General features: G+C 33.9%; 2 protein-coding genes and 1 long non-coding RNA gene across 5 annotated transcripts in view; 2 read left to right on the top strand and 1 right to left on the bottom strand.

The window, feature by feature from the left end:
• LOC139974450 (epithelial sodium channel subunit alpha-like) overlaps positions 1 to 12752 on the bottom strand; it is a 133968-nt gene extending 121216 nt beyond the window's left edge. The window contains exon 1 of the mRNA XM_071981616.1: positions 12437 to 12752. The gene's annotated coding sequence lies outside the window, so the exon portion shown is untranslated. The remainder of the gene's footprint in view (positions 1 to 12436) is intronic.
• LOC139974466 (uncharacterized) overlaps positions 1 to 27703 on the top strand; it is a 65870-nt gene that overhangs the window by 4270 nt on the left and 33897 nt on the right. The window lies entirely within an intron of this gene.
• On the top strand, positions 136 to 27703 carry LOC139974462 (fibrinogen-like protein A). Of its 3 annotated transcripts, none has more exons than XM_071981638.1 (5): positions 136 to 289; positions 17238 to 17289; positions 18046 to 18215; positions 18613 to 18883; positions 27294 to 27703. In XM_071981638.1, the coding sequence occupies exons 1-5, from the start codon at positions 209 to 211 to the stop codon at positions 27542 to 27544; spliced, it is 825 nt and encodes a 274-aa protein (XP_071837739.1). In that variant the 5' UTR covers positions 136 to 208; the 3' UTR covers positions 27545 to 27703. The 3 variants fall into 3 exon arrangements, with proteins under 3 accessions (XP_071837739.1, XP_071837737.1, XP_071837738.1); XM_071981636.1 differs by lacking the exon at positions 136 to 289 and adding an exon at positions 14193 to 14351; XM_071981637.1 differs by lacking the exons at positions 136 to 289; positions 27294 to 27703 and adding exons at positions 14193 to 14351; positions 21602 to 22008.

Genomic DNA, 27703 nt, shown 5'->3' with positions numbered 1-27703 from the left:
ATTTTATTAAAATGAAATTGTTCATGAAGACGTTAACATAATTTCATACTTGAGTTGATGAATCGAGACGATTAAGGTTTCCATAGTATTAACAGTTGTTTCCTTGGACTGAGAGATCCATCGTATTTGAGAAATATCTTCATTCGTCTTGCAGACTCTGCTCAGAAGATATCATTCTAAATAAAGTCTACATTTAATTCAATCAACCATGAAGTTACAGCTTTTTTGCTTCTTCATTTTTGGAGTTTTTCTTCTGGAGTTTCTTTCAGTAGAATCTTCTGATGAAGTGGTAAGTCTTTCAATTATATTTCAGGACGTTTTTATTATTTATCGAACTGTCCGTTTTCATATCTTATCAATATTAATTTTGTCTAAATGTTAAAAATGTACTTTCTTTTTCATAATTTCTTCTCTTTTCTTTTTGCTAAATCGGTGCATTCAGACTGATTTTTTGTGTTTATTTTTTCAATCTTTCTTCACTGCTAACCATATCCCTTAAACCTGTGAATACTTCAGATTTTCTCAATAACAAACATGAACAGTGTAACATCTTTCTGATCAACATAAATGTTAATACATATTTTAAAGAGATCTTGAAAGTCTATCTCTTAATTTATTCCAGATCAGAACTTCATTTTGTCTACTTTCTTACAGTGGACCCCTTTTTTTAAATGTTTACAAAATATTATAATGGACTGGTAAGTAATAATATGTATCATATATATAGCCTCACTGTGAACAAAGTTAATACAGGGGCACTGACATTAACAAGAAGTATTTTAAGCTTTCCGATGACTCGTAAAACAATTTAATCCATGCGTATGCTACACAGACAATAAGTTGATTTCATTCTAAGAAAGAGAATTGAGATTTCGAACATCATTCGATAATTGTTAGCACCGTAACATTGTTACATTGTACAAGTATTTTACCAATAGTAATTGACAGCCTTTCCCTACATATTTACTTATATCAACTTTAAATTACAAGGAAATGAACATTTTATTTTTTTTTAAACCAATTGAAAGTTTATTGAAACAATCAATGTTCTAATAACGAGAAAGAAATTTTGTAGTTTTGATAATCTACTATTATTTATAATTGCACCTCTTAAAAAGTAAGATATAACCTCATTCAACTTTTGATATATAGGCCTATAAGCTAAGAGACAAACAAGATTTAAGAAACTATTTAAGCCGAGCGCAACTTGACTACAGAAGCTAGCATAAAATATTTGTTCAACTAATATTAAGAAGACATTTGTTATGAATTTATTAAATTACTTGAGAATAGTAATGTTTTTTGCCTTCATAAGCATATGCTTAATGTGAACAAACCATACATTTTGTACTTACATGCGATATTAAATATCTAGACAGTTTATTGTCTAATACCATCTAATATCCTTGAAGTATGGACGAAACGAAATTAAACACTTTTTGAATGATAAATATTCGCAATTATATTATCATATAACCTCACATTTACGGACGTAACGAAATTAAAAACTTTTGAATAATAACTATTTGCTATTAAATCTTCCGAATGAACTATGATCCTTAACTTAATAAGCATCAGCATAACTTGTTTTGTTGTTGTTGAAAGAACTGATTCTCATCAATCGCCTTTCCCAATTTTCAATTTTGTGCTTCCTATTTACGAAACTGGGGATTTTAATGTCACTAAGTTCTCAAAAGGAATATCGAAAATGATGAATCTCTAAATAAATCAATAACAAATTCAAATACGTACGCATAGAAGTATATGAAATCTAACAAAACAACACAGAGATTAAGCTAGTTGTTTCTTTGAATAGTTTAGTTCAATCAATTGACGTTCCCAACGCTTAAACCAGCATAATAGTGGCTGTTGAAATAAATGTTTCTCTTTTTGTAGATTCCCCTTGCTCTCCGTATAGTAAGCAATTGTCTTAATATTGTTTTTACTTTGTAGATTTACTCTGCTCTTAATATTCATATCTTTACGAAATAGCACTGGATTTGTATGTTCCATATTCATCTTTCGGTTAACGATCTGTCTTGAAACTTCCTTCAAATCGAATTCTTTCCTCATCCTGACTGCTCTCTTTGTAATTAACAAAAAAAAAAACGAACCTTAAGGAAGCTGTGGCTTATCAATATTCTACAAGAATTAAAGTAGTGCCTATATTGTTCTCTTCATTTTCCCTATTCTCTATACAAAATGATGTAATTATTCTAATTCACAATTTTTGTTGTAAAGATGATAACTGATCGACGCGGTAAAACATATTAATTTTCGTCCGATAACAATAGTGCATAATTAAATAATACTTTGGTAAGTCTCTTTTAATAACCTCTGCCATGGAGAAAGTTGTATCATGTGCTCCTTTGAGAACTTTTTGAAAACTTTGTTATTTCCTTGTTTATTTCTTGTTTTAAATTATATTACAAACATCATGATTCTATGTGCCAGGTATTGTCACTCGTTAATGTAAAAGATTTGAAAATCCGCTTTCCATAAATTACCTTATTTTTCAGGACTGTGTTATATATTTTTCAAACATCAATGCGAAGCCTTCTTAAAATCTTAACTCCTCATTTAGGCGTCATGCTGGTGTTCACGTTGTAGGTTTACTTTGCTACTAAAAATTATTTGTTACAAACAATTGTTGTTTGTTAAACTGATTTTTTTTCGTTCCATAATACCATACCTGCATGGGATTTGTACATATTATAATAACTATAGGTGTTAACTAACATACGACTTTGATTTATCATAACGCAAATTTCACACATCAAGTCACTGTTTACAGAGTGAGAAATTTGGAGAAAGGAAATGTTTTCCCAGTCGTTTCTGATATTTATCACAACGAATAGTTCCAATAAATCAAAAGACAATAAACAAGGCTAAAATGATGTTTATTCAATATAGGAGTTTATCTGTGCGATGAAGCATGACTCCATTCGTAATGTTCGATAGTTTTGAAGGAAGTTATCATTTTCAATTTCTATTACTTGACAGAGTGACATAAGAACTGATAACAGTAAATCTAGGCGAAGAAGAGACACGGAAAGTAAGTTGCCACACACTCGAAATTTAATTATAAAAATTTAACATTTTGTGCATATAAGCTTTTTTTACTTTAACGATGCAATTCTGGTTTATTTGCATCTGTGAAATTTATTTGAGTTTCATATTTGCTTAGGGCAACTGTATCTACAAGTAAGTGTTATGTGTTTGTTCATTTTGAAAAGTGAAATTTCACTATTCGTAACAAAACATATGACAGTTTCGACATATTATTAATACATCATATCCCTTGTTGTTTACTCTGTGCCTTTCTCCCCTTTCATCAAATTTCAAGGTTTTTTAGTGAATGAAACTGTATGTTGTATGTTAACATGAATATAGCTTGTATTGTTTACTAACATGAACTCAAGTACTTTGAAATGAAATATAGCGTTTCAGTGTTCATTCTGTCTACGTTTCTCATTAACACGTTATTTAATGGCCATCAGAATGTAGGAAACCAATAAGTTCAGCGAAAAAGATAATTCAAACTAATTGATTAATATCGTTAAAAAATAACATAATAAATAACAAATAAGAAATATTTTGGGGACGTTTATTGGACTAAATCCCTGAAAAAAAAAGATGTTCAACAGCCACTGTTAGGCCGTATTAAGCGTAATATTTTTGGGGACGTCTATTGATTGAACTAAAGTATTCAAAGAAACAGATAGCTAAAACTCTATGTTGTTCTGTTCAAGTTTCATTCACTTCTATGCATGCATGTAAGACAAAAGAAAGTTACCCTGTTTCCTGGTTCACTAATTTTTCAGGTTCATCTTACTTCTACTACCAAGAGCCTCAATATCCTAGAGATTGCAAGGAAGTTTATGAACAATGTGATGATCAAACTGAATCTGGTATTTTCATGATTCAGCCCGACGGTGCTCCAGAACCCTTTCAGGTTTATTGCAATAATTCCATTGATGGCGGAGGTTGGACGGTACGTTTTCTATATTAAGAAAATTAAGTTTGCACCATACTGTATTGTTGAATTTGCAGGGTGCAACATCTAACTTGGACACAACAATGACCTAAGCTAAGACAACCTAAAGAGTAAACTTATTACATGACTTTCCACTTTATTCAATTAAAGGCATGATAAGGTGAAAACTCCTTGTAATATCTTTATTTTAAATTGGGAAAAAAACAATATTAATTTGTTTTATTAACGTAAAGAACATAACATGTAATCGATTCCACAACAAATACATTATGTTGCATCTCTATTTACATCAATTTGAATGAATTACTTAAAATTAATATTGAAGAATGAAAGAAATGTCCGTCGAAAGATTAAATAATACGAAAAAAAATCCTTCTATATTCAACAGGTTTTCCTACGTCGAGTCGATGGCGCTGTAAATTTTTACCGTGACTGGAATGATTATAAGAATGGATTCGGCTTTTTTCGCCGAGAGTTTTGGCTTGGTAATGACATCATTGCTTATTTGACAAACCAAGGCAACTATGAGCTGCGAATCGACATGAATAATGTCAACGGAAAACCATATTACGCCAAGTACAACCTCTTCAGAATTAGTGATGAAAGCAGTAACTACAGATTGACAGATCTTGGTGACTATTTGTCGGAGAGCACAGCAAGTGAGAATAATACACGTATTTGGGTATCTGTGTTATAGTTAAACATTTCAAGTTTGGTAGTCTTAGGCAATTGTTACAGGTTTCTAATTATACTACTATATTATTATGAAAAAAAAATGATTGCTTATGCATACTATGCCGAAGCCATCGTTGTGAGGCTCTGTTAGTATTGTAAACATTTATGTCATTCCACTTGGCGAGTATTTTAGCAAATTAACGGGCAAAATATACAAGCAATAACGTCTACATATAAAACAACACTAGCCTAGCACACGTTGTACAAAATACTTTATGCACACAAAATATTACTTGCATTAGTTGTTAAGGATTACTGCAGACACAAAATGAATTTTAATATGCTGTAGGCAGTTAAAAACCATTGGTATCAGCCCACGTTTTAATGTCTTTATCACATTTAATTTATTTCTTTGAGAAATGACCCCTTACAAGACTTTGTTCACCTCAAATTGCCAATATTAACACAAGTTCACTTGTTCCAAGAAATGAGACATTGCAGAACGTAAGAATGGCATTACGCGGTTAAGCATAATTGCCCTACCTAGCATAACGAAAAATATATCAACACAGCTGTTATAACTAATAGGTACCACGCGTCTTAGACAGTAATCTGTAACATTGGATAAAATAATAGTTTATTATATACTGATTTTGACGTCAGATCGTCCTCAGAATTAAAAAAAAAATGAAAGATGACATTGATAATACTTACATGATAAATTTTACAATACATTTATGTGATTAATTGCTTAGAACAATCAAGCAATACTACCAGGCTCAAATTATATTAAAATATATATATATATATATATATATAAATTGTCTTCACAAATCTTGTTTGTTATAAATGAAAACATTCTTTTGTCGAATTTGTACTTCAATGGAAATCAGCAGACACAATGGAAGTAGTCAATCTTTGAAATTTACTACTTTGGTCTATGACAAAGATAATATACTTTACAGGCCAAAAAATCTACCTGAAAGTATAACAAATGTTTTGACACTCACCATGCAAATGACATCGGGGGTACATTAATAAATGTGTATATATTGTAATACAATCAGATATAAACAATACTTCTAAACAAGGACAAACGGATACAATCTTTAATCTGTCTGAACAACATTATCGTTAGTATTGAAATTCTTTACAGAGATTCTGGTACCGTATATATTAACTATATTAACTCCTCTAATTTTAACTTGAGCCGGTGGATTAAGAATTTATTCATATGCTTTGATAATTTCTTAACAAGTTCGGACTATTTATCACACGTAGTCACTTAAGTATTGCATTTGACTATTTTTACTGTCTTTCCTTCAGATTATGACTCAATGGCTTATCACAGAAACATGTCCTTCACTACGAGAGACATTGACAACGACATACACGGTACTGTTAACTGTGCTTCGCATTATTTTGGTGCCTAGTGGTACAAGAATTGTCATCATGCCCACCTGACAGGTCTCTACTTTGAAGCAACGGGTAATTATCAAAGCATTGAGTGGTATAATCTTCCTGAGAGTTATTTCAACCTCAAATATGCAGAAATGAAAGTACGCCCTCTACTTTGATGAACGATGAAACGAAACAGATGAGACATGAACTCTAAATGAAAAATATCGCGACAACATTTTTGGTTGAATGAAAACATTTGCTTTTAAGCTACCATTGGATCTTTGTCGTTTGTTATATTCTAGACTCACAAATTGCATTTAATTCAATAAACTGTCTATTATTCTGAGACTCATTGTTACTTTTTGTGTTTGACAAGAATATAGTGTTAAACTTGAGGCAAACACCGGTGAGATGTAAAAAATGTTAAAATGTTGCGGTATCCATGTTACTTGAACGGTAATAACGATGTTAACATTTTGTATCAACGCATTAATCAAAAGCGTCCATTATTTGACTGAAAACGTGGTTAATACACAGACTGCTTCTTTTATAAAAAAAAAAAAGCTGAAACAAAGCCATTCAAGCCCCGATAGGGAATGGCAATCTTGTCCCATCACCCACCAAATCATATCGTCACTCAACAAAAATTAGTTACTATATATATATATATATATATATATATATATATATATATATATATATATATATATATATATATATATATATATAAATATATAGAGGAATAACGGAAAAACTGTTAAACAACTATGCTGCATTTAGAGAAAGGCTGGATCTCGAGTGAGATACAATAATTGAAATAGGTAAGTGATTATTGGAAGTAAAACAGCCAATGTTTGGTTTTTGCAGAGCTTTCGAGCAAAACTAGCTCTTCTTCAGTGCATGATCACCGAAAGTGACAAGGAGTAGCAGGAATTGACACTGTTTTATAGAGACGATGTCGGCAAGGTTGTAAAGGCAAAGCGACTTACTGATTTCTGCTGAATTGAGCAGAAGTTTTAGAAATTCCGATTATTTTAATCCGCGTCGGATTATTTTAATCCGATTCCGTCGTAATTGTAAAGGAGTTGTTTTGGTTTATCTGGGACGGCAAATCATTTCTGATGTTTAAACCGAATGGTGCCGTGGTCTTTAGGTTTAGTTCCCAGAAATTTTCTTTCGCTTTCCTAGATTTATTTGTCCAAGAATCGTTCTGGTCAATGTGATAACACGCAAATTCTCAATTGAATGATTTTGGAGATTGAAGTGATTTGCAACAGGTTGGTAGATCTTTTTTATATTTTTTTTATATATATATACAAGGACACTATGGTGGCATGATAAACACAGGTCAGTCTACTGTACGTGGACCCACCAAAAACAATAGGGGTCTTGTACTCAATGTTATGAATCCACACACCAAGTATTAGAGGTATCCACGATTTCCATCGTTAGGTATCTTGTGAAAGGTTTTTCAGAGTTTGACCTCTGGTGACCTCAAATGAGATTTGACCTCAGAAGCAACAAGAATCGAAAAAAGCTCGTGAACTCACTGCCAACATAACACCGTTTTACACAATTATTTTGCATGGAGATTGGTCATAGTAAAAAATCTAACTAGACGAACTGTTAAGTTTCATAAACGGCGCCTGGTCACAACGAAACTACATCCAACATGACATAAATACGACGGAAATCGTCCAAAGAAACCGCTGTACTAAAAAGAGTACGATTTGTTGCACACAAAGAAGGCTTCCGAGCGGCACGTTGAAGCCAATTCAAATATGTTCGAATATTGAGTTTTAGATTCTATGGATGCCCATAGGCTCATTTCCAATTGCCAAAAGCCTCCTATTCGCAGGAGGCGTAACGCACATGTTGTCTGTTACGCTGATCGGTGGCAGATACGGTAGCTTATAACACAAGGTTTCCACAATTTGGCGTCTGGTGACTCCAAATGACCTTTGATCTCAGTCAAATCTTGTAATGAACGTGTCACAACTACATGCTAAATATGAGCATTCGTCCGACCTTCCATTCTTGAGTTATCGTGTTTATAAGGTTTTCACAATTTGACCAATAGTGATACCAAGTGGATTTGGACCGCCCCTTGCAACAAAAGGGATCTTGAACTCAATGTGGTACTCCTTCACACGAAATACGAGATTGATCCAAGCTTTCCTTCTTGAGATATCGTGTTTACAAGGTTTACACATTTGACCCCTGGTGACCCCAAATGACTCCACGAAAAAACAAAAACGTTTTTGCTCCTAAATGTGGTCCTCCTACTCCAATCCAATCAATAGTCATAAGCCAAATTGGCCCGTTGACCTCCCCGAGGATTATAAACAATCTTAGATTTGTAACCTTTTATAATGTTAATCCGGTGCCTGACATCTTCGAGTAGCTGGGCTGCAGAACGGCCGGACCAATTGGTTAAATTGTCAATCCATCGTAAATGCGGTCGGTCTGGCGTTTTGTAACCACAGGGTAGCCCACAGAGTACAGCACATGTAAGGCCTCCACAATGTACTGCTCATAACATAACAATAAACAAAACGATTATTTTGATGCAATCGTTGTACATTAAAGGTCAACAAACTTAAGCCCAAAATGTGCATGATAAAATTGGTAACAGTTTCAAAAGTGCTTCTTCTGGAATCTCAACTAAACGTTTACATGTTTCATTGGATCAAAATACTTTACATGTTAAAGTAGTAAAATACTTTGTAGTAAATAAATTTGGGCATCAGTGACCGGCAGTTGACTTTCGAACAATTTGAAAGCAGTGAAGATGATGAGCTTTTAGATGCGCACTCCGTAGATGGAGATATTAACCATTACACATAACACATAAGATTAAACCTTTTTGCATGTATATGTCTACACTCTACAATTGAACACTGATATAAACTTTTCCCAATATCTGTGTAAAACAGTACCCCTCGTTTAGTGATAAACAACAATGGCGGGCACAAATAATGGGGATACCACCCACCTCCGTTGCAGTGTAAAGAGGGTGGAGGGGGGGGGGGAATTCAGTCGGGTTTTATTCTTGTATTTAATTGTGGATGAATTACACCATTACTCCGGATACGTTATTTAAAGTACTACGGGTACGTCAATGGGTACGTTCAACGGGTACGTTTCAACGGGTACGTCATTTGAATTGACACGGGGAATATTTTTCTTTGGGTGTTTTTAAATCTTGACAGGCTAGTTGCCGCATCATGTAAATTATCCTGTTATTTACGGTACGTCTCTTCCTTCATTGGTGGAGGCATAACCATAATGCAACAGAATTGTCCATGTCTGCCAATCACTCACCGATTGTACCCATAGCAAGTCCAAATCTCACGATAACTTCAAAAGTAATTTATGTTCTTTCTAGTGTGGCTCTTACAACAAATTTACAATCGGTTATTCTAGCTTATTATTCACCAATACTGTCCCATAAGCATTCCTGTCGATTATTACTTGATGTGACTAAAATGGGAAGCGGAAGGAAATGGAACTTCCCTTCGTGGCTCATAATTACTCTTTGAACTATAAACACATTCATTCAGACTAGTTGTATACAGATAGATTTAAACGATATGCACTGATCATGAATATTAAATTCCCATCATTAAACGTCTCTTGATTCGGAATTCAGTGTAAATTATATCCATAGTAACACGTGTAGTCGTTTCATTCTCACACATTCCTCTGCATTGACTTCACCAGAAATCTAACCATGTTTACTAAACCATGCAGCTTTGCCCACACAAATGATAGCATAACACCTGTTAACCTTTCGGAGTCCATTGCTAACATTGTCACATTGTCCATTAATTACTTGTATTAATTGTGATGGAACTAACCGGAAGTCTTAATTAGTTATCTACAGAAAAGTTACTGTTAATAATTTCGCTCCTGCTCTGCTCAAGCCGGGTTAGCACAATTAGTTCTCACTTATAGTGAGCACCTTTTTATGGCCTGATTTAAGTGTATAATGTGTATCACATATAACAGTACCTCATAGGAGTTTGTACGGGGAAGTAATAATTTCACCCCCAAAGCAAACCAAAAAATGGTAATACTTTCTTTAATCGATTGCAGTTGAGTTAATGATGTCGTCATGGCAATTGATTTGAAATGGTTCTTGTTATTATTTTCAAAATTTTACTAATTTATCAACAACAGAAAATCACATGTGTTAAAAGAAAAGGAATATGCGAATACAATTCTCAATACAGAAAACAGACAGCTCAAAGCAAATATTCTACAAATATACCACATTTCAACTAGGAACAAGTTAGTAATATAACGAAGTTCAACACACCTGTTTCTCAAACTGTGGTTGTTAAATGCTTTTGCCAGTAACCTGATGCAGAAACAGTATTACAACGGAAGCGTAGAAAAAACATCATATTGACGACTTAAGCATATGGTAAACGGTAAATACCTAAAAATAAACGCTTTGTCCAGGAAATTGACCTTGTTGTACGGTAACTTAGTACAACTAGTTGGTTCCCGGTTTTTGCCTTTTCTACAGCAGTATATATTTGTTTTAAAGATGGAAGAGAGTATGAAAAGTTTTGATTGTAAAATTTAAGAGATTATGCAAATTTATTGCATTTAATTAAATCACGATCTTTCAGACTCATATTTTACTAAATCGCAAAGCTGCAATTTTCATTTTGACCGCTTTGGAAGTTGTTCGTTTCTCGACAAAACAGTAATTTCAAGTTTTGTAAGCTAGATTAAATATTGTGTTTAAGCCGTCAGAGTAATGTTCCCTTTACATTTCCGTACATAGCCACATCTGTTACCGAGCAACATTCCTATTGTTAGCTAGTGTTACCTATCCTTGTGTGGCATAGGACTATGTAGGCCTATACTGTACGTATTGTATGTTACAACAAGCGTTGATTTATAAGGTATAAACAAGATGTACAGGACTCAAGTATCATTGCCAGAAAAATAACACGATATATCTACTTTCACTTGTCTCAAATACATTGCAGGTATTTCAATTAGAGTTATATTATTGTATTATGTATTGTGCAAAATATTCTCACAATGTCAGGCATTTTGTGTGAAATATGAAATCAACCGCACTTAGAGCTCAAGCCAAAATTATTTGCAAGTGAGTAATGAATTTGGGTTATAACGAAAAGAAAGTTGAACCTATAACAGTGTGATGCCGTACGAGAGCATTCACTAAAGAAGAATCAAAAACAGACGGATAGTTCTGCTCCAATTTATTAGGGGTTTGAATTAGCCTTTACTGGGTGTATGAGCCAGTAAAATATAGAAGAGGATAAATAGAGGACGGTGGTACAACCCACCGCACGGATGCGTAAAGCTCTGAAACTGTTAATAAAAATATGAAAAGAAATCATAAGTATAAATCCATAAATGAAACCTCAGTAATCAACGGTTAATAAGACAAAATACCTCCTTGCATAATATATAGGTCTATGAAACAACATGAATAATAAATAGCCATGACACAGGTATTTAACTCATGCATCAAACCTTAAACGATTCATAAAATAACACTTTAGGATTAAACAAGTAGTGGAGGTAACATTTAAGTTATGGCACGTCTGCCTCTAAACAACCACAATTGCATTCTAAAAACAAATTAACACAATTTAATATGACATCGTACCTATCCATTTCGATTTACCCTCGACTGATACGATTCATAAACTAAAACTCATGACCATAAACTGCAAGTTAATTTACTTTGAGGTACGGCATACTAACCTTAACTGAAAAATGCAGCTAAATAACCTCCGAGATATTCATATAGGACATACTATGACATCGTTGCATTATTTAGGATACAATATTCAGCACAATATGTATATGGTGAACCTATACACTTAACGGTACATGGGCGCAGCCATCTTGAATATAATATATAATGTACATAAATCTAACGAGACATGGGGGCCGCCATCTTAATAGGTGGCGCTCTTACACAACGACCTAGCACGTTATTACCACATACACAGTGTAAGGCATTTACAAACAGACTCACACTGTATATACTTTAGACCTAGGCTACAAGAAACAGCGTAAATACGGTATTATAAACGTAACATTTGCAGCATGTACTAAATAAATTGAGTGTGATTTAGAAAACAATCATTTAAGTATAATTAGACATATTACGTACACTCTTCGTAAGCGATCGTTTACGATTAGCCTACAGGACTATTACACAGTGAGTATGCAACAAGGAAAGTAACGTTGCCAATACTTGACTAACAAGCACACGTGAGGACCACAATTTGGCTATATTTCACGTGAATGAACCACTTCTTAACTTAAAATTGATATTGGGTGATCAAAGTGAATATTTATATTTACCTTTACAGCTTCTCACATCCCGAATGTGATAGATAAAACTTTAAAATAGATATATAGAAATGGTTGGTTACTTGATAACGTGATATTGCTTCAGTAGTTTGACGGCGTGTGTACAGAAGCAACGCTCACGATAGCTAGAACGGAAGGGATGCTGTACACCAAAACAATACAAGCCACTGTTCTAGTGAGTGACAGTACAGATAAACAATACAGTCCACTGTGCTACGCGCGTAGATACAAGCAAATTGTTGGGTCACAGGTCAAACTACAGTAGTTGCTAAGGGGAGAGTTCATGAATATGGATTTCGCCACCTTCCCTCACAACAGCAATAGGGTAAGCCCCAGACATCTAAGACAAAATGTTACAAAATTTATCTTAGAAAGTGGATTTGCGTATATTTTGGTTGTTTTCAATATATTTAAGCGACTGGATTAAAGAAAAATAACACTTTCGTACCAACTATACAGGCTTGCCAATGTAAGCACAGAAGGAGGAGGGGGGGGGGGGGTAGACGTGGGTGGGAGAGGGAGGGTTACGAAATGAAATGTATCATACAGTTTATATAAACCATTCCAATAATTCCAAGTACTTTGAGTGAATTATGACGTGGTTGCAAAAGATAAACGTACTCGTCATCTTATGACAATTTACCTAAATTCCCGTCATGTAAAGCGGATAAGTAGCCAATTCAACGCGTGATATAGAAATTAACATGTTACCCTTACTACCAAACTGTTAACCTGGTTGTCGGTAACCTATTCAACCAATCTGCACTTTACGTATTGAAATGAACTTCACATGCAATTGAAGTCTCTATCCATCACTATTTATATCGAAGAAATCGAACAACTATATACCAAGGAGAACAGGGAACATCAATGTCGTAGGATTCGAAAAGTATCCCTACTCGGTACTCAAGTACTTTTTGCGAGTATTTGGAACACGCACTCGGTGAAAGTACTCGAGTGTTACAGTACTCGTACTAGTCATTCAGTACCAGAACTCGAATGATACAGCGCTCGTACTCGGTGCACGGATTCTAAAATGACGTGTTCGGACTCTGGTATACTTGGTACTCGGAACCTCAAGTACTCGATGCTCGGATAATAGTAAGTACTCACAACACTGGTGAACAACTAAAAAGACAAGGATTTATTAAAGCAGAACACACTAAGACGGGTGGTCTTAAGCATAATGGCCATTATCCAGACAGATTTAGAGAAATTAACATAATGATTCTAATCTATACGATACATTGGCTACACATAACTATGAGACGAGACTATGGGTTTCTATTGAACTATACACGGATGATGAAAACGATTATGACTAATGTCCTATCTGAAAGTATATATCAATGAAAAGCTAGATATATTGCAAGTCTAATGACGGTTAAATGAATATTCATGATATATGATTCGAACCTATCTAAGGATCTTGCAAGGATCATATTAAAAGTAATGCTCTATCTTTTGTACAATTGAAACAAATAAAGACTGGTAATTGATTTAAAATTCTCTTTTAAGGTCAATATTGTAAAACAATTATCTAAACACACATAAACTAAGAAGGAATTCAGGGCTCGTGTGGGAAGTAAGGAAAAGCAAATGTACCTCTGGTAAATTTTGATTAAAATAAAATTATTCATGAAGACGTTAACTTAATTTCATACTTGAGTTGATGAATCGATACGATTCAAGGTTTCCATAGTAGTAACAGTTGTTTCCTCGAACTGAAAGATCTATCGTATTTGAGAAATGTCTTCATTCGTCTTGCAGACTCTGCTCAGAAGATATCATTCTATAACAAAGTCTACATTTCATTCAATCAACCATGAAGTTACAGCTTTTGTGCTTCTTCATTTTTGGAGTTTTTCTTCTGGAATTTCTTTCTGTGGAATCTTCTGATGAAGTGGTAAGTCTTCCAATTATATTTCAGGACGTTTTCATTATTTATCGAGAAGTTCATTTTCATATCACATATATATATATAAATTTTGTCTAAATGTTAAAAATATACGTCTTTCTTTTTATAATTTCCTCTCTTTTTTGCTAAATCGTTGAATGCATCTATTCAGACTGATTTCTTGTGTTTATTTTTTCAATCTTTCTTCACTGCTAACCATATCACTCAAAACTGTGAATACTTCAGATTTTCTCAATTATACACCTGTTCAATGTAACATCTTTCTGATAAACATACATGTTAATACATATTTTTAAGAGATCTTGAAAGTCTATCTCTTAATTCATTCCAGAGGAGAATTTCATTCCCTTTACTGTTTTCAAAGCGCCGTTAATCCTTCTCACAGTGGACCCCTTTTAAAAAATATATACAAAATATTATAATGCACTGGAAAGTAATGATATATATCTTATATAAAGCCTCATTGTTAACAAAGTTAATACAAGGACACTGAAATTAACAAGAAGTATTTTAAGCTTTCCGATGACTCGTAAAATAATTTAATCCATACATACGCTACATAGACAATAGGTTGATTTCATACTAAGAATGAGAAGTGAGATTCCGAACATTCTAATTTGTTTGACACCGTAACATTATAACATTGAAACATTGTACAAGTATTTTACGAATAGTAATTGGAAGCCTTTCCCTTTATATTTATTTTAAAACCTTTGAACCAATTGAATGTTTATTGAAACAATTTATGTTCAAGTAACGAGAAAGGAATTTTGCAGTTTTGATAATCTAATACTATTTATATTTGCATCTCTTCAAAAGTTAGATATAACCTCAGTACACTTTCGATATATTTAGGCTAACAGACAAACAAGATTTGAAAAACTATTTAAGCCGAGCGCAACTTGACTACAGAAGCTAGCATAAATATTTGTTCAACTTTTCTTCAGAAGAAATTTGTTATTAATTTATTGAATTACTGGAGAATAGCAATGTGTTTTTTGGCTTCACAAGCATATGCTTAATGTGACCAAACCATACATTGTGTACTTACATGCGGTATTAAATATCTAGACAGTTCATTGTCTAATACCATTCTAATATCCTTGAAGTATGCAAGTAACGAAGTTAAACACTTTTTGAATAATAATTATTCGCTATTATATCATCAAATATCCGAAAAGTTATGGTCGTAACGAAATGAAAACTTTTGAATAGTAACTATTAAACTATTAAATCTTCCAAATAAACTATGATCCTTAGCTGAATAAGCATCAGCATAACTTGTTTTATGTTGTTGTTGAAATAACTGATTCTCATCAATCGCCTTTCCCAATTTTCAATTTTGTGCTTGCTATTTACGAAACTGGGGATCTTAATGTCACTAAGTTCTCAAAAGGAATATTGAAAATGTTGAATCCCTAAATAAATCAATAAAAAATTCAAATACGTACGCATAGAAGAATATGAAATATAACAAAACAACACAGAGTTTAAGCTATTTGTTTCTTTGAATAGTTTAGTTCAATCAATAAACGTTCCCAAAAGACACAACGCTTAAACCAGCATAATAGTGGCTGTTAAAATAAATGTTTCTCTTTTAGTAGATTCACCCTGCTCTCCGTAAGCAATTGTTATAATATTGTTTTACTTTGTAGCTTTACCCTGGTCTCCGTATTCATATCTGTACAATATGCAATAGTCATACTGTTGCTTTTCCTTTGTAAATTTACCCTGCTCGCCGTATTCATATCCATAGAAACTAAACAATAGTCATACTGTTGTTTCTGCTTGTAGATTTACCCTGCTCTTAATATTCATATCTATACAAAATAGCTCTGGATTTGTATATTCCACATTCATCTTTCGGTTAACGATCTGTCTTGAAACTTCCTTCAAATCGAATTCTTTCCTCATCCTGACTGCTCTCTTTGTAACTAAAAAACAAAAACGAACATAAGGGGCTGTGGCTTATCAATATTTTACAAGAATTAAAGTAGTTCTTATATTGTTCTCTTCATTTTCCCTATTCTCTATACAAAATGATGTAATTATTCTAATTCACAATTTTTGTTTAAAAGATGATGACTGATCGACGCGGTAAAACATATTCATTTTTGTCCGATAACAATAGTATAAAACTTTGGTAAGTCTTTTTTAGTAACCTCTGTCATGGAGCAAGTTGTATCATGTGCTCCTTTGAAAACCAATTGAAAACTTTATCATTTCCTTGTTTATTTTTTGTTTGAAAATTATATTATAAACATCATGATTCTATGTGCTAGGTATTGTCACTCGTAAATGTAAAAAAATTGAAATTTCGCTTTCCACAAATTACTTTATTTTTCAGGACTGTGTTATATATTTGTCAAATGTCAATGCAAAGCCTTATTAAATTCTTTACCTCCTTTATATGTGTCATGCTGGAGTTTACGTTGTAGGCTTACTTTGCAACTAATAATAGAATACTTCTGTCTATTTCATCGGTGCCAATACAATTTGTCACAAGCAACTGTCATTTGCTAAAGTGTTATTTTTGTATCATTCGTTCAAAAAGAAACTATGCCTGGTGTTTTTTACATATGATAATAAACAACTATAAGTTTTAACAAACTCACGACTTTGGTTTTAATAACGCAAAATTCACACTTCAAGTCACTGTTTACAGATATTTGAAGAAAGGAATCGTTTCCAAATCGTTTCTAATATTTATCAGAACAAATAGTTCGAATTAAACAAAAGACAATAAACAAGGTTAAGGATAATGTATATACAATAAAGGCGTTTATCTGTGCGATAAAGCACCACTCCATACGTAATGTTCGATAGTTTTGAAAGTAGTAATAATTTTCAATTTCTATTATTTGCAATTGACAGAGTGACGTGAGAACTGATAAAATTAAATCCAGGCGACGAAGAGACACGGAAAGTAAGTTGCCACACACTCGAGATTTATTTACTTGTGCACATAAGTTTATTTTACTTTAACGATGCAATTCTAATGTGATTGTATCTGTGTAATTTATTTGAGTTTCATATTTGCTTAGGGCAACTGTATCTACAAGTAAGTGTTAAGTGTTCCTTCATTTCAAAGGGAAATTTCACTATTCGTGACAAAAAAATTACAGTTTCGACATATTATTTATATATCCTTTGTTTTTTACTCTGTGCCATTCTCTCCTTTCATCAAATTTCAAGGTTTATTTTATTGAATGAAACTGTATGTTGTATGTTAACATGAACATAGCTTGTATTGTTTACTAATTAGAATTCAAGTACTTTGTAATGAAATATAGCTTGTTAGTTTTCATTCTGTCTGCGTTCCTAATTTAAATGTTATTTAAATGCCATCAGAATGTATGAAACCAAATATTTCAGCGAAGAAGATAATTCAAACTAACTGATTAATATCGTTGAAAAATAACATAATAAATAACAAATAAGAAATATTTTTGGGAACGTTTATTAGACTCAGACTCAATTACTTAAAGAGAAAAATATGTTCAACAGCCACTGTTGGCCGTTTAAGCGTCGTATTTTGGGGAACGTCTATTTATTGAACTAAAGTATTCAAAGAAACAGATAGCTAAAACTCTGTGTTGTTTTGTTCGATTTTCATTCACCTCTATGCGTAAATGAAATACAAGAGACAGTTACCATGTTTCCTGCTTCACTGATTTTTCAGGTTCATCTTACTTCTACTACCAAGAGCCTGAATATCCAAGAGATTGCAAGGAAGTCTATGAACAATGTGATGATCAAACTGAATCTGGTATTTTCATGATTCAGCCTGACGGTGCTCCAGGACCATTTGCGGTTTATTGCAATAATTCTATCGATGGCGGAGGTTGGACGGTACGGTTTTTATATAAGAAAATTAAGTTTGCACCATGCTGTATTGTTAAATTTGCATAGAGCAAAATTAACGTCGACACAATTGTGACCTACTCTAAGACAACCACTCTAGTAATCACTTATTATACAAGTTGCCACTTTTCTCAATTAAAGGCCATGAGAATGTGAAAACTTGTAATATCTTTATTTTAAAAGAGGAAAAAACAACATATATTTTTGTATTATTGACGTAAAAGGCATTTTTTGTAATCAATCCTACAACAAATACATTATGTGGCATATCTATTTACATCAACTTAAATGAACTACTTGAAATTAATACTGAAGAATAAAAGAAATGTCCGTCGAAAGATTAAGTATTACGGGAAAAAAACGATTTTCCTTCTATCTTCAACAGGTTTTCCTACGTCGAGTCGATGGCACAGTAAATTTTTACCGTGACTGGAATGATTATAAGAAAGGATTCGGCTTTCTTCGCCGAGAGTTTTGGCTTGGTAATGACAACATTGCTTATTTGACAAACCAAGGCAACTATGAGCTACGAATCGACATGAATAATGTCAACGGAAAACCATATTACGCCAATTACAACCTCTTCAGAATTAGTGATGAAAGCAGCAACTACAGATTGACAGATCTTGGTGACTATTTGTCTGAGAGCACAGCAAGTAAGAACAATACACGTATTTTGGGGTTTTCTGTGTTATAGTTAAACATTTCAAATTTGGCAGTCTAAGGTCATTTTTACGGCCTTCCAAATATATTACTATAGAAATATTAACTAAAAAATTTGATTGCTTGTTCATACTACGCTGAAGCCATCGTTGTTTGGCTTTGCTAGTATTGTAAAAATTTACGTCATTCGTTCCTTGGCGAGTATGTTAGCCAAATAACGGGCCACATATTAAAACAACACTAGCCAAGTACACGCTGTAAAAGACAACTTTATGCACAAAATTAACTTTAACATGTTGTAGGTTGTTAATGATAACTGCGGACACAAAATGAATTTGAATATGCTGTAGGCCGTTAAAAACCGTTGATATCAGCCAACGCTTTACGTGAATATCACATTTTAATTTTTGTTGTTGAGAAATGACCCCTTAAAGAACCTTTGATCACTTCAATTCCATATTCCAATATAAACACAAGTTTACTTGTTCCAAGAAATGAGACATTGACGAACGTAAGAATGGCATTGCGCGGTAAGGCATGATTACCCTACGTAGTATAATGCTGGCGTCACACTGTCCCGAAGTTGACATCAGATGGACACACGATAAAGAAAATATTCAAATTCGGCTCTGATCGTAAAAACATCGGGCCATTCGTGAGGGCATCTTAAGCCATCGTATGACCGCCGGTGGAGTTTTTCAGGCTCCGGCAGCAACTTCGTGAGTGGTGGCAAAATCTTTGGCATGCCAAAAAATTGCCCGAAGACCTTGCGAAGGTTCATTTTCGTGTTGAATTCGTGTGTCCATTTTGCCCTTCGTAAGGCCATTGTGAGGGCATCTTATCAAATCGTGTCATCTTCTTTTTAACTTCGTGTGATCATCGGTGCCATCGGGCATTTTCGCCTCACGAAGACAATACGAAGGAAACAAGAAGCTGCCCGATTGTCTTATGAAGTTAACACGAATACGTGAAGCCCTCGCAATGCCGTCGAGTAACCATCGTATTATAATACGATGACATCGAGATGGGACCACGGTGTCGGCGAAGACAGCCGAATTTGGGAGCCTCAATCGTTTCCCAGGTGTCATGGTAACGTGGACATATAACGGCCAGCCTCAAAGAATCTTCCACAGACAGTCCTAAGCAACTCTACCGAGTAGCGGCGTGTGTAACTCCCAAAGCTACAATCACAATCACAACTAACCACAATTCAGTTCCTGCAGAATGGCATACTTTGGTGATGAGGCAACCAGGAAAAAGAAACCAGCAGCATTACTTCTTTTGATGTACCTCAGAGAACATGATGAGCACTTCTTACAGGCCCAGCACCTCCTCTCACAATAACAGAGCATTATTTGATTTCACTTTGTCATTTCTTGCTATTTGCCTTTCTAGCATTCGACAATGTACTTATCAATACGTCGTCGTGTAGCCATCGTGTGGCTTCGTGTGGCATTCGTGTGTCCTGCGGGTAAACTCCTTAAATAGAAATGCACATCTTCGTGTTGCCTTCGTGTGTGGTTCGGGTGCCATCGTGTGACCTTCTGTAGGCATCGTACTTGCTTCGGCTGTTGATTGGCTGTTGACCAAGTTCGGGGCCATCTTCGTGCGAAATTCAAAATTCCATATTCGTATGGCCATCTGGTGTCAACTTCGCGACAGTGTGACGCCTGCATAACGAAAAACATGTTAACACAGCCATCACAATCAATAGGTAACACGCGTCTTAGACAGTAATCTGTAAATTTGGATACAATAAGAGTTTATTTTATACTGATTATTACGTCAGTTCGTCCTGAGAATCAGAACAAAAACCAAACGGGAAGATAACACGAATAATACTTACATGACAGAACATTTATTTGATAAAGTTGATTAGAACAAGGAAACAATACTACTAGGCTAAAATAACATAAATATATATATATATATATATATATATATATATATATATATATATATATATATATATATTAATTGTCTTCACAAATCTTGTTTGTAATAAATGACAACATTTAACTGTTGAATATGTGCTTAAACGTAAATCAGCGGACACAGTTAAAGCATGCAATTTTTGCAATTTACTACTTGGTTAATAACTCCGTTTGTCTAGTCTACTTTATTGAACAAAAATAAGTTGATTATTTACTTTACAAGCAGACAATCGACCTGAAAGTATAACAAATGATTTGACAATTCACCAATCATGCAAGTGACATCATACGTCACGTTAATAAATTGTGTGTATATATATATATATATATATATATATATATATATATATATATATAAATATAAATATATATATATATATATATATATATATATATATATATATATATATAAATATATATATATATATATATAAATATATATATATATATATATATATATATATATATATATATATATATATATATATATATATATATATATATATATTAATACAATCTTGTAAAAGAAAACAATTAGAAATAAGGACAACACTTTGAAAGACATAAATTTGAACAACATTATCTTCAGTATTAAAAGACTTTACAGAGATTCTGTCAACATATATATTAACTCTACTAATTCCTCCAGTTATAAAGTGAGCTGGTGGATTAAGAATTCATTCATATGCTATGATAATTTCTTAACAAGTTAGGATTATTTATCACTCGTATTAAATGGAGTAATGAACTTACGTATTGTTACTGTCTTTCCGTCAGATTATGACGCTATGGCTTATAACAGAAACATGTCCTTCACTACCAGAGACCGGGACAACGACAATAAGAGTAGTTACAACTGTGCATCGAAATGGTATGGTGCCTGGTGGTACAATAATTGTCATTATACCCACCTGACAAGTCTCTACTTTGGAGCAACGGGTAATCATCAAAGCATTGAGTGGTATAATCTTCCTGAGAGTAGATACAACCTCAAATATGCAGAAATGAAACTACGCCCTCTACTTTGATGAACAAACGAAACAGATGAGAATTGAACTCTAAATGAAGAATATCGCGACAACATTTTTGGTTGAATGAAAACATTTTCTTTTGAGCTACCGTTGAATCCTTTTCATTTGTTATATTCTTGACAAATTGCATTAAATTTTATAACCTGTCATATATTCTGAGACTCATTGTTACTTTTTTAAGTTTATATGTTTGGCGAGAATATAGTGTTAAACTTGAGGCAAACACCGGTGAGATGTAACAAATGTTAAAATGTTAAGGTTTCCATGTTACTTAAACGGTAATAACGATGTTAAAACATCGCCTTAATCAAATACGTTCACCAATTTACTGAAACGTAGTTTACATATTTAAACAGAACTGACAAAAAGGGGCAAAGGTCTGCATTACCGTGGTTATTTTACCTTGCAGTGGAAATGTGGGATGAAGAATTATTTTATTATTTTTGTAAATACAATAGACGAAGGGTAACTTCATCAAGGGACATCGGTGACATTAAATAGTCCCGACCTGGTTATCGATACCCCTGTATTTGACCCAATTTTAAACAAAACGGTGACTGCTTCTCTAATCAAAAGGACTAGAACATATGCATTCAAGCCCCGATAGGAAGGGCATTCTCATACTATCACGCACCCCATGATATCATCACTCAACACTCACTACGCCATTTGAAGTACCACGGGTCCCTTACTTTCAACAGGTACATCATTTGAAGTACCACGGGTCCCTTACCTTCAACGTGTAATTTATTTGAAGTACCACGGTCCCTTACCTTGAACAGGTAAGTTATTTTAAGTACCACTGGTCACTCCCTTTTAACGGCTACGCCCTTTGAGGTACCAAGGGTCCCTTACTTTCAACGGGTACGTCATTTCAAGAACCACGATCCCCTCCTTTGAACGAGTACTCATTTGAAGTACCACGGCTCCCTTACTTTCAACGGGTACGTCATTTCAAGTACCACTGCCCCTTCCTTTGAACGAGTACGTCATTTGAAGTAACATGGGTCCCTTACGTTGACCGGAAAAGTCATTGAAGTACCACGGTCCCTTACCTTGAACAGGTAAGTTATTTTAAGTACCACTGGTCACTCCCTTTTAACGGCTACGCCCTTTGAGGTACCAAGGGTCCCTTACTTTCAACGGGTACGTCATTTCAAGAACCACGATCCCCTCCTTTGAACGAGTACTCATTTGAAGTACCACGGCTCCCTTACTTTCAACGGGTACGTCATTTCAAGTACCACTGCCCCTTCCTTTGAACGAGTACGTCATTTGAAGTACCATGGGTCCCTTACGTTGACCGGAAAAGTCATTGAAGTACCACGGTCCCTTATGAATATCTATTTCTTAACCACATTGATAATAATGCTTCTTTACAACAACAAAAATCAAATATATGGAAAACTATGACTAATATGAATATCCAAAGTTGATACTATGTACATGCAAGGTGTAAACGACATACACATATTTCAAGATTTCATTAAACAATGATCGTAGAAAATTCCTCAAATTCATTTAAGTTTAATTTTACCTCTCCCCACCCACTATATTGTTAGATCCAGGTGCAATGCTTGTTATGTCAAATGTTCACGATTACAAACATTAATGTCTTAAATTATTGTCCGTACACATTATGTGTCTATAGTAATGGAAACTGGATCACGAGTACTTAGTATGGATAAGATGTTAATAAAGAACTATTAGTGTTTTAGAAACATTCGCCACAAAAGACTGCTATTACCACAATATTCACTCTTTCTGTATTGAAAATCACCTTAATAAAGCAATCATTATTTGAGAAGTTTCAGAAAGTTTTCTGCAAGAGAGACATCTATTATTTCATTCCATAGTTATGTATAGTAAACTATTTCAACCAACATATTTCATCATTTATTGCACTTGGCCACTAAATTGCGAAATTTCAAAGCACTATAACTCGTTTAATATGCAAGCAATCGAAATTAACATTTCATAGTACTTACAAAATGCTTAATTCATGTTATTCTACATATGAAATACATTTGAGAATACTTTTCTTTTGGTTGCATTTTAGTCTTGACAGGCTTCCACTAACTACGATGTCCTCTTTCAGAAAACTGAAGTTCCTCTTGATCATACCTAAAACCCTATTACCTCTTTTAGCAGCTTCAAGACAATGTTTAGAAGGTTGCAGAGATGAGTCAATGTAGATACCTAGGTCTCTTTCAACAGAGACTTCCTGTAACTCCACACCATTAAGATTGTATGTAAACTTTTGGTTACTACTACCAATGTGCATTACCTTGCATTTAACAATATTAAAAAGCATTTGCCACCCCTGAGACCAGGAAAAAATCTTATCCAAATCCGCTTGAAATTTCTCAGAATCGCTTTTAGAAGAGACCTCAGAATACAATTTGGTGTCATCAGCAAACTTCTTAGCTTTACACAAAATATCTCCGTCGATGCCATTTATATAGGCAACAAACAACAAGGGACCTAATACAGACCCTTGTGGACCCCACTAGTAACGTTCTGTCAAGAAGAAGCACAGCCTTTAATTACCACCCTCTGTTCCCTATTACCAAGCCAATTCCCGATCCAAGACAGTAAATTCCCTATGACACCCATGCTCTTCAGCCTAAGTAAAAGATGCATAGTAGCATTTAGAGAATTCCATGTCCACATAGCACGATTCTTTAAACTTAACATACCGAATGTTGTATTACATAAGTTGTGGTGTGTTTGACCGGCACTGCTAGTGCGGTGACTATGTATGGCGCTGTTAATAGTAAAGAAGTCATGAAAGGCTGCAGGAAGTAAGCCATTCCAAGCCTTGTAAAAGAATGTAGCTACATTCAGCCTAACAATATCGCTAAATTTTAATAACTTGAGCAATTTGAAAAGTGAGCTGGTGTGTTCACGATATTCAGAATGAGTTATGTGACGAATGACTTTCTTTTGTAGGATTTCAAGAGGGTGAAGATAAACATGATGGATGCCAGACCAGATTATAGAGCAATATGAAAAATGGGGGAAAACTAATGTTTGGTAAAGCATTCTAAGAATATTCTGAGGAAAGTGTTTCAACTTAGAAATGATATCAACATTTTTCGTCACAGTGTTTGCAATATTTGATATTTGTTCACACCAAGTAAGTTTACTATCAATATATACTCCGAGAAACTTAAAACTATGTACATACTTGATAGGCTTACCATCCCTTTAAATGTCTTTTTTCTAAGAAAAAGATTTACTTTTATTGAAAACAATGAAGCTTTTTTTATCAAGATTAAGTGATAGCTTATTAGTTGCAAACCAGTCGTAAAATTGATCCAACTCTATGGATACTATGTCGTGTAAAGTATTCAAATTATTGGATTCGAAAATATATACTAGTGTCATCTGCAAATAAAATAGTTTTTGCAATATTAGAGATATGGCAGATGTCATTGATATATATATATATATATAATGAAAAGAAGTGGTCCTAATATTGAACTTGATGAACACCACAGCGGATTTCAGCATAGTCAGATATGGTGTTCTTATACGAAGTATACTGTAAACGTTTCGATAAGTAGCTGTCCATCCAGTTAAGGGTTGGTCCTCCAATACCGTACACTGATAACTTGTTTAGGAGAATACGATGGTCAATGGTATCAAATGTTTTTGATAAGTCTAAGAATATAACAATACATGGTTTCTTCTTATCAAGGCTATCGTATAATTTATCAATGGCATCTGCCAGGGCAAGCTCAGTTGAGTGACCAGGGCGGAATCCATATTGTTCCTTGCAAAATATGTCATTAGCATCGAGAAAATTTATGATTCTGTTGGACATGAGACGTTCGAGAATTTTGAAAACGCATGATAGAATAGAGATTGGTTGTTAGTCCTCGTATATATTGGATTCTCCTTTCTTAAAAATGGGTTGTACGATATGTTACAGATATGAGAAAGAGGGGTGGCAATGAAAGGTAATACCTGCTTAACAATATCTGGCTTGAAATCATCATACCCAGCTGCTTTCTTTGGCTTTAAGCAATGATTCGCTACACGTAAAAGTTCCTCCTCCCTGACAGGGTAGGTGAAAATAGAGTTTCGCGTACTATTATTACTATATGGGGTTGTTTGATTTTACAGTATGATTGATTTTGCTGGCAAGTGTGGGTCCAAGGTTATTGAAGAAATCGTTAAAGCCGTTTGCAATTTCTTGATCGTCGCTGGTTTCGCGATCGCCGTCTTTGAAACAGATGGGTACTATGATTTCTTAAATATAACCTTTTAGAAAATCTTATTGTATGGATGGCGAGTATTTTAGCAAATTAACGGACCAAATATACAAGCAATAACGTCTACATATTAACAACACTAGCCTAGCACATGTTGTACAAAATACTTTATGCACACAAAATATAACTTTAATATGCATTAGTTGTTAAGGATTACTGCAGGCACAAAATGAATTTTAATATGCTGTAGGCAGTTAAAAACCATTGGTATCAGCCCACGTTTAATGTCTTTATCACATTTAATTTATTTCTTTGAGAAATGACCCCTTACAAGACTTTGTTCACCTCAAATTTCATATGCCAAAATTAACACAAGTTCACTTGTTCCAAGAAATGAGACATTGTAGAACGTAAGAATGGCATAACGCGGTTAGGCATAATTGCCACATCAACACATAAAACATATCAACACATCTGTCATGACCAATAGGTAACACGCGTCTTAGACAGTAATCTGTAAAACTGGATAAAATAATAGTTTATTATATACTGATTTTTACGTCAGATCGTCCTCAGAATAAAAAAAAAACGGAAAGATGGCATTGATAATACTTACATGACAAAACTTAAAATACATTTATGTGATGAGTTGGTAAGAACAAGCAAGCAATACCACTAGGCTAAAGTTATATTAACAAAAATATTATTAATTGTCTTCACGAATCTTGTTTGTTATAAATGAAAACATTCTACTGTCGAATTTCTATTTCAATGGAAATCAGCAGACACAATTAAAGTAGACAATCTTTAAAAATTTACTACTTTGGTCTATGACAAAGATAATATAATTTACAGGCCAAAAAATCTACCTGAAAGTATAACAAATGTTTTGACATTTACCATGCAAATGACATCGGGGGGGGGGGGTACATTAATAAATGTGTATATATTGTAATACAATCAGATAAAAACAATACTTCAAAACAAGGACAAAATGATACTATCTTTAATCTGAACGACATTATCTTTAGTATTGAAATTCTTTAAGAGATTCTGCTACCGTATATATTAACTCTATTAACCCCTCTAATTTTAACTTGAGCAGGTGGATTAAGAATTTATTCATATGCTATGATAATTTCTGAACAAGTTTGGACTATTTATCACAAGTAGTCACTTAAGTATTGTATTTAACTATTTTTACTGTCTTTCCTTCAGATTATGACTCAATGGCTTATCACAGAAACATGTCCTTCACTACGAAAGACCGGGACAACGACATACACGGTACTGTTAACTGTGCTTCGCATTATTTCGGTGCCTGGTGGTACAAGAATTGTCATCATTCCCAACTGACAGGTCTCTACTTTGGAGCAACGGGAAGTTATCAAAGCATTTATTGGTATAATCTTCCTGAGAGTTATTATAATCTCAAATATGCAGAAATGAAAGTACGCCCTCTACTTTGATGAACAAACGAAACAGATGAGACATGAATTCTAACTGAAGAATATCGCGACAACATTTTGTTTGAATGAAAACGTTTCTTTTAAGCAACCATTGGATCTTTGTCGTTGTTAAACTCTTTACTCACAAATTAATTCAATAAACAATATTCTGAGACTCAT

This window comes from Apostichopus japonicus, chromosome 9 (assembly GCF_037975245.1).
Source record: "Apostichopus japonicus isolate 1M-3 chromosome 9, ASM3797524v1, whole genome shotgun sequence".
Classification (NCBI taxonomy): Eukaryota; Metazoa; Echinodermata; class Holothuroidea; order Aspidochirotida; family Stichopodidae; genus Apostichopus; species Apostichopus japonicus.
This window is presented reverse-complemented; position numbering and strand designations above follow the sequence as displayed.

Bases quoted from the DNA above. Each gene is read 5' to 3' on its own strand.
- LOC139974462 (XM_071981638.1), top strand. From the start codon at position 209: ATGAAGTTACAGCTTTTTTGCTTCTTCATTTTTGGAGTTTTTCTTCTG. The intron at 290-17,237 runs GTAAGTCTTTCA...TGCAATTGACAG, and splicing joins TAGAATCTTCTGATGAAGTG to AGTGACGTGAGAACTGATAA. The intron at 18,216-18,612 runs GTACGGTTTTTA...TATCTTCAACAG, and splicing joins TCGATGGCGGAGGTTGGACG to GTTTTCCTACGTCGAGTCGA.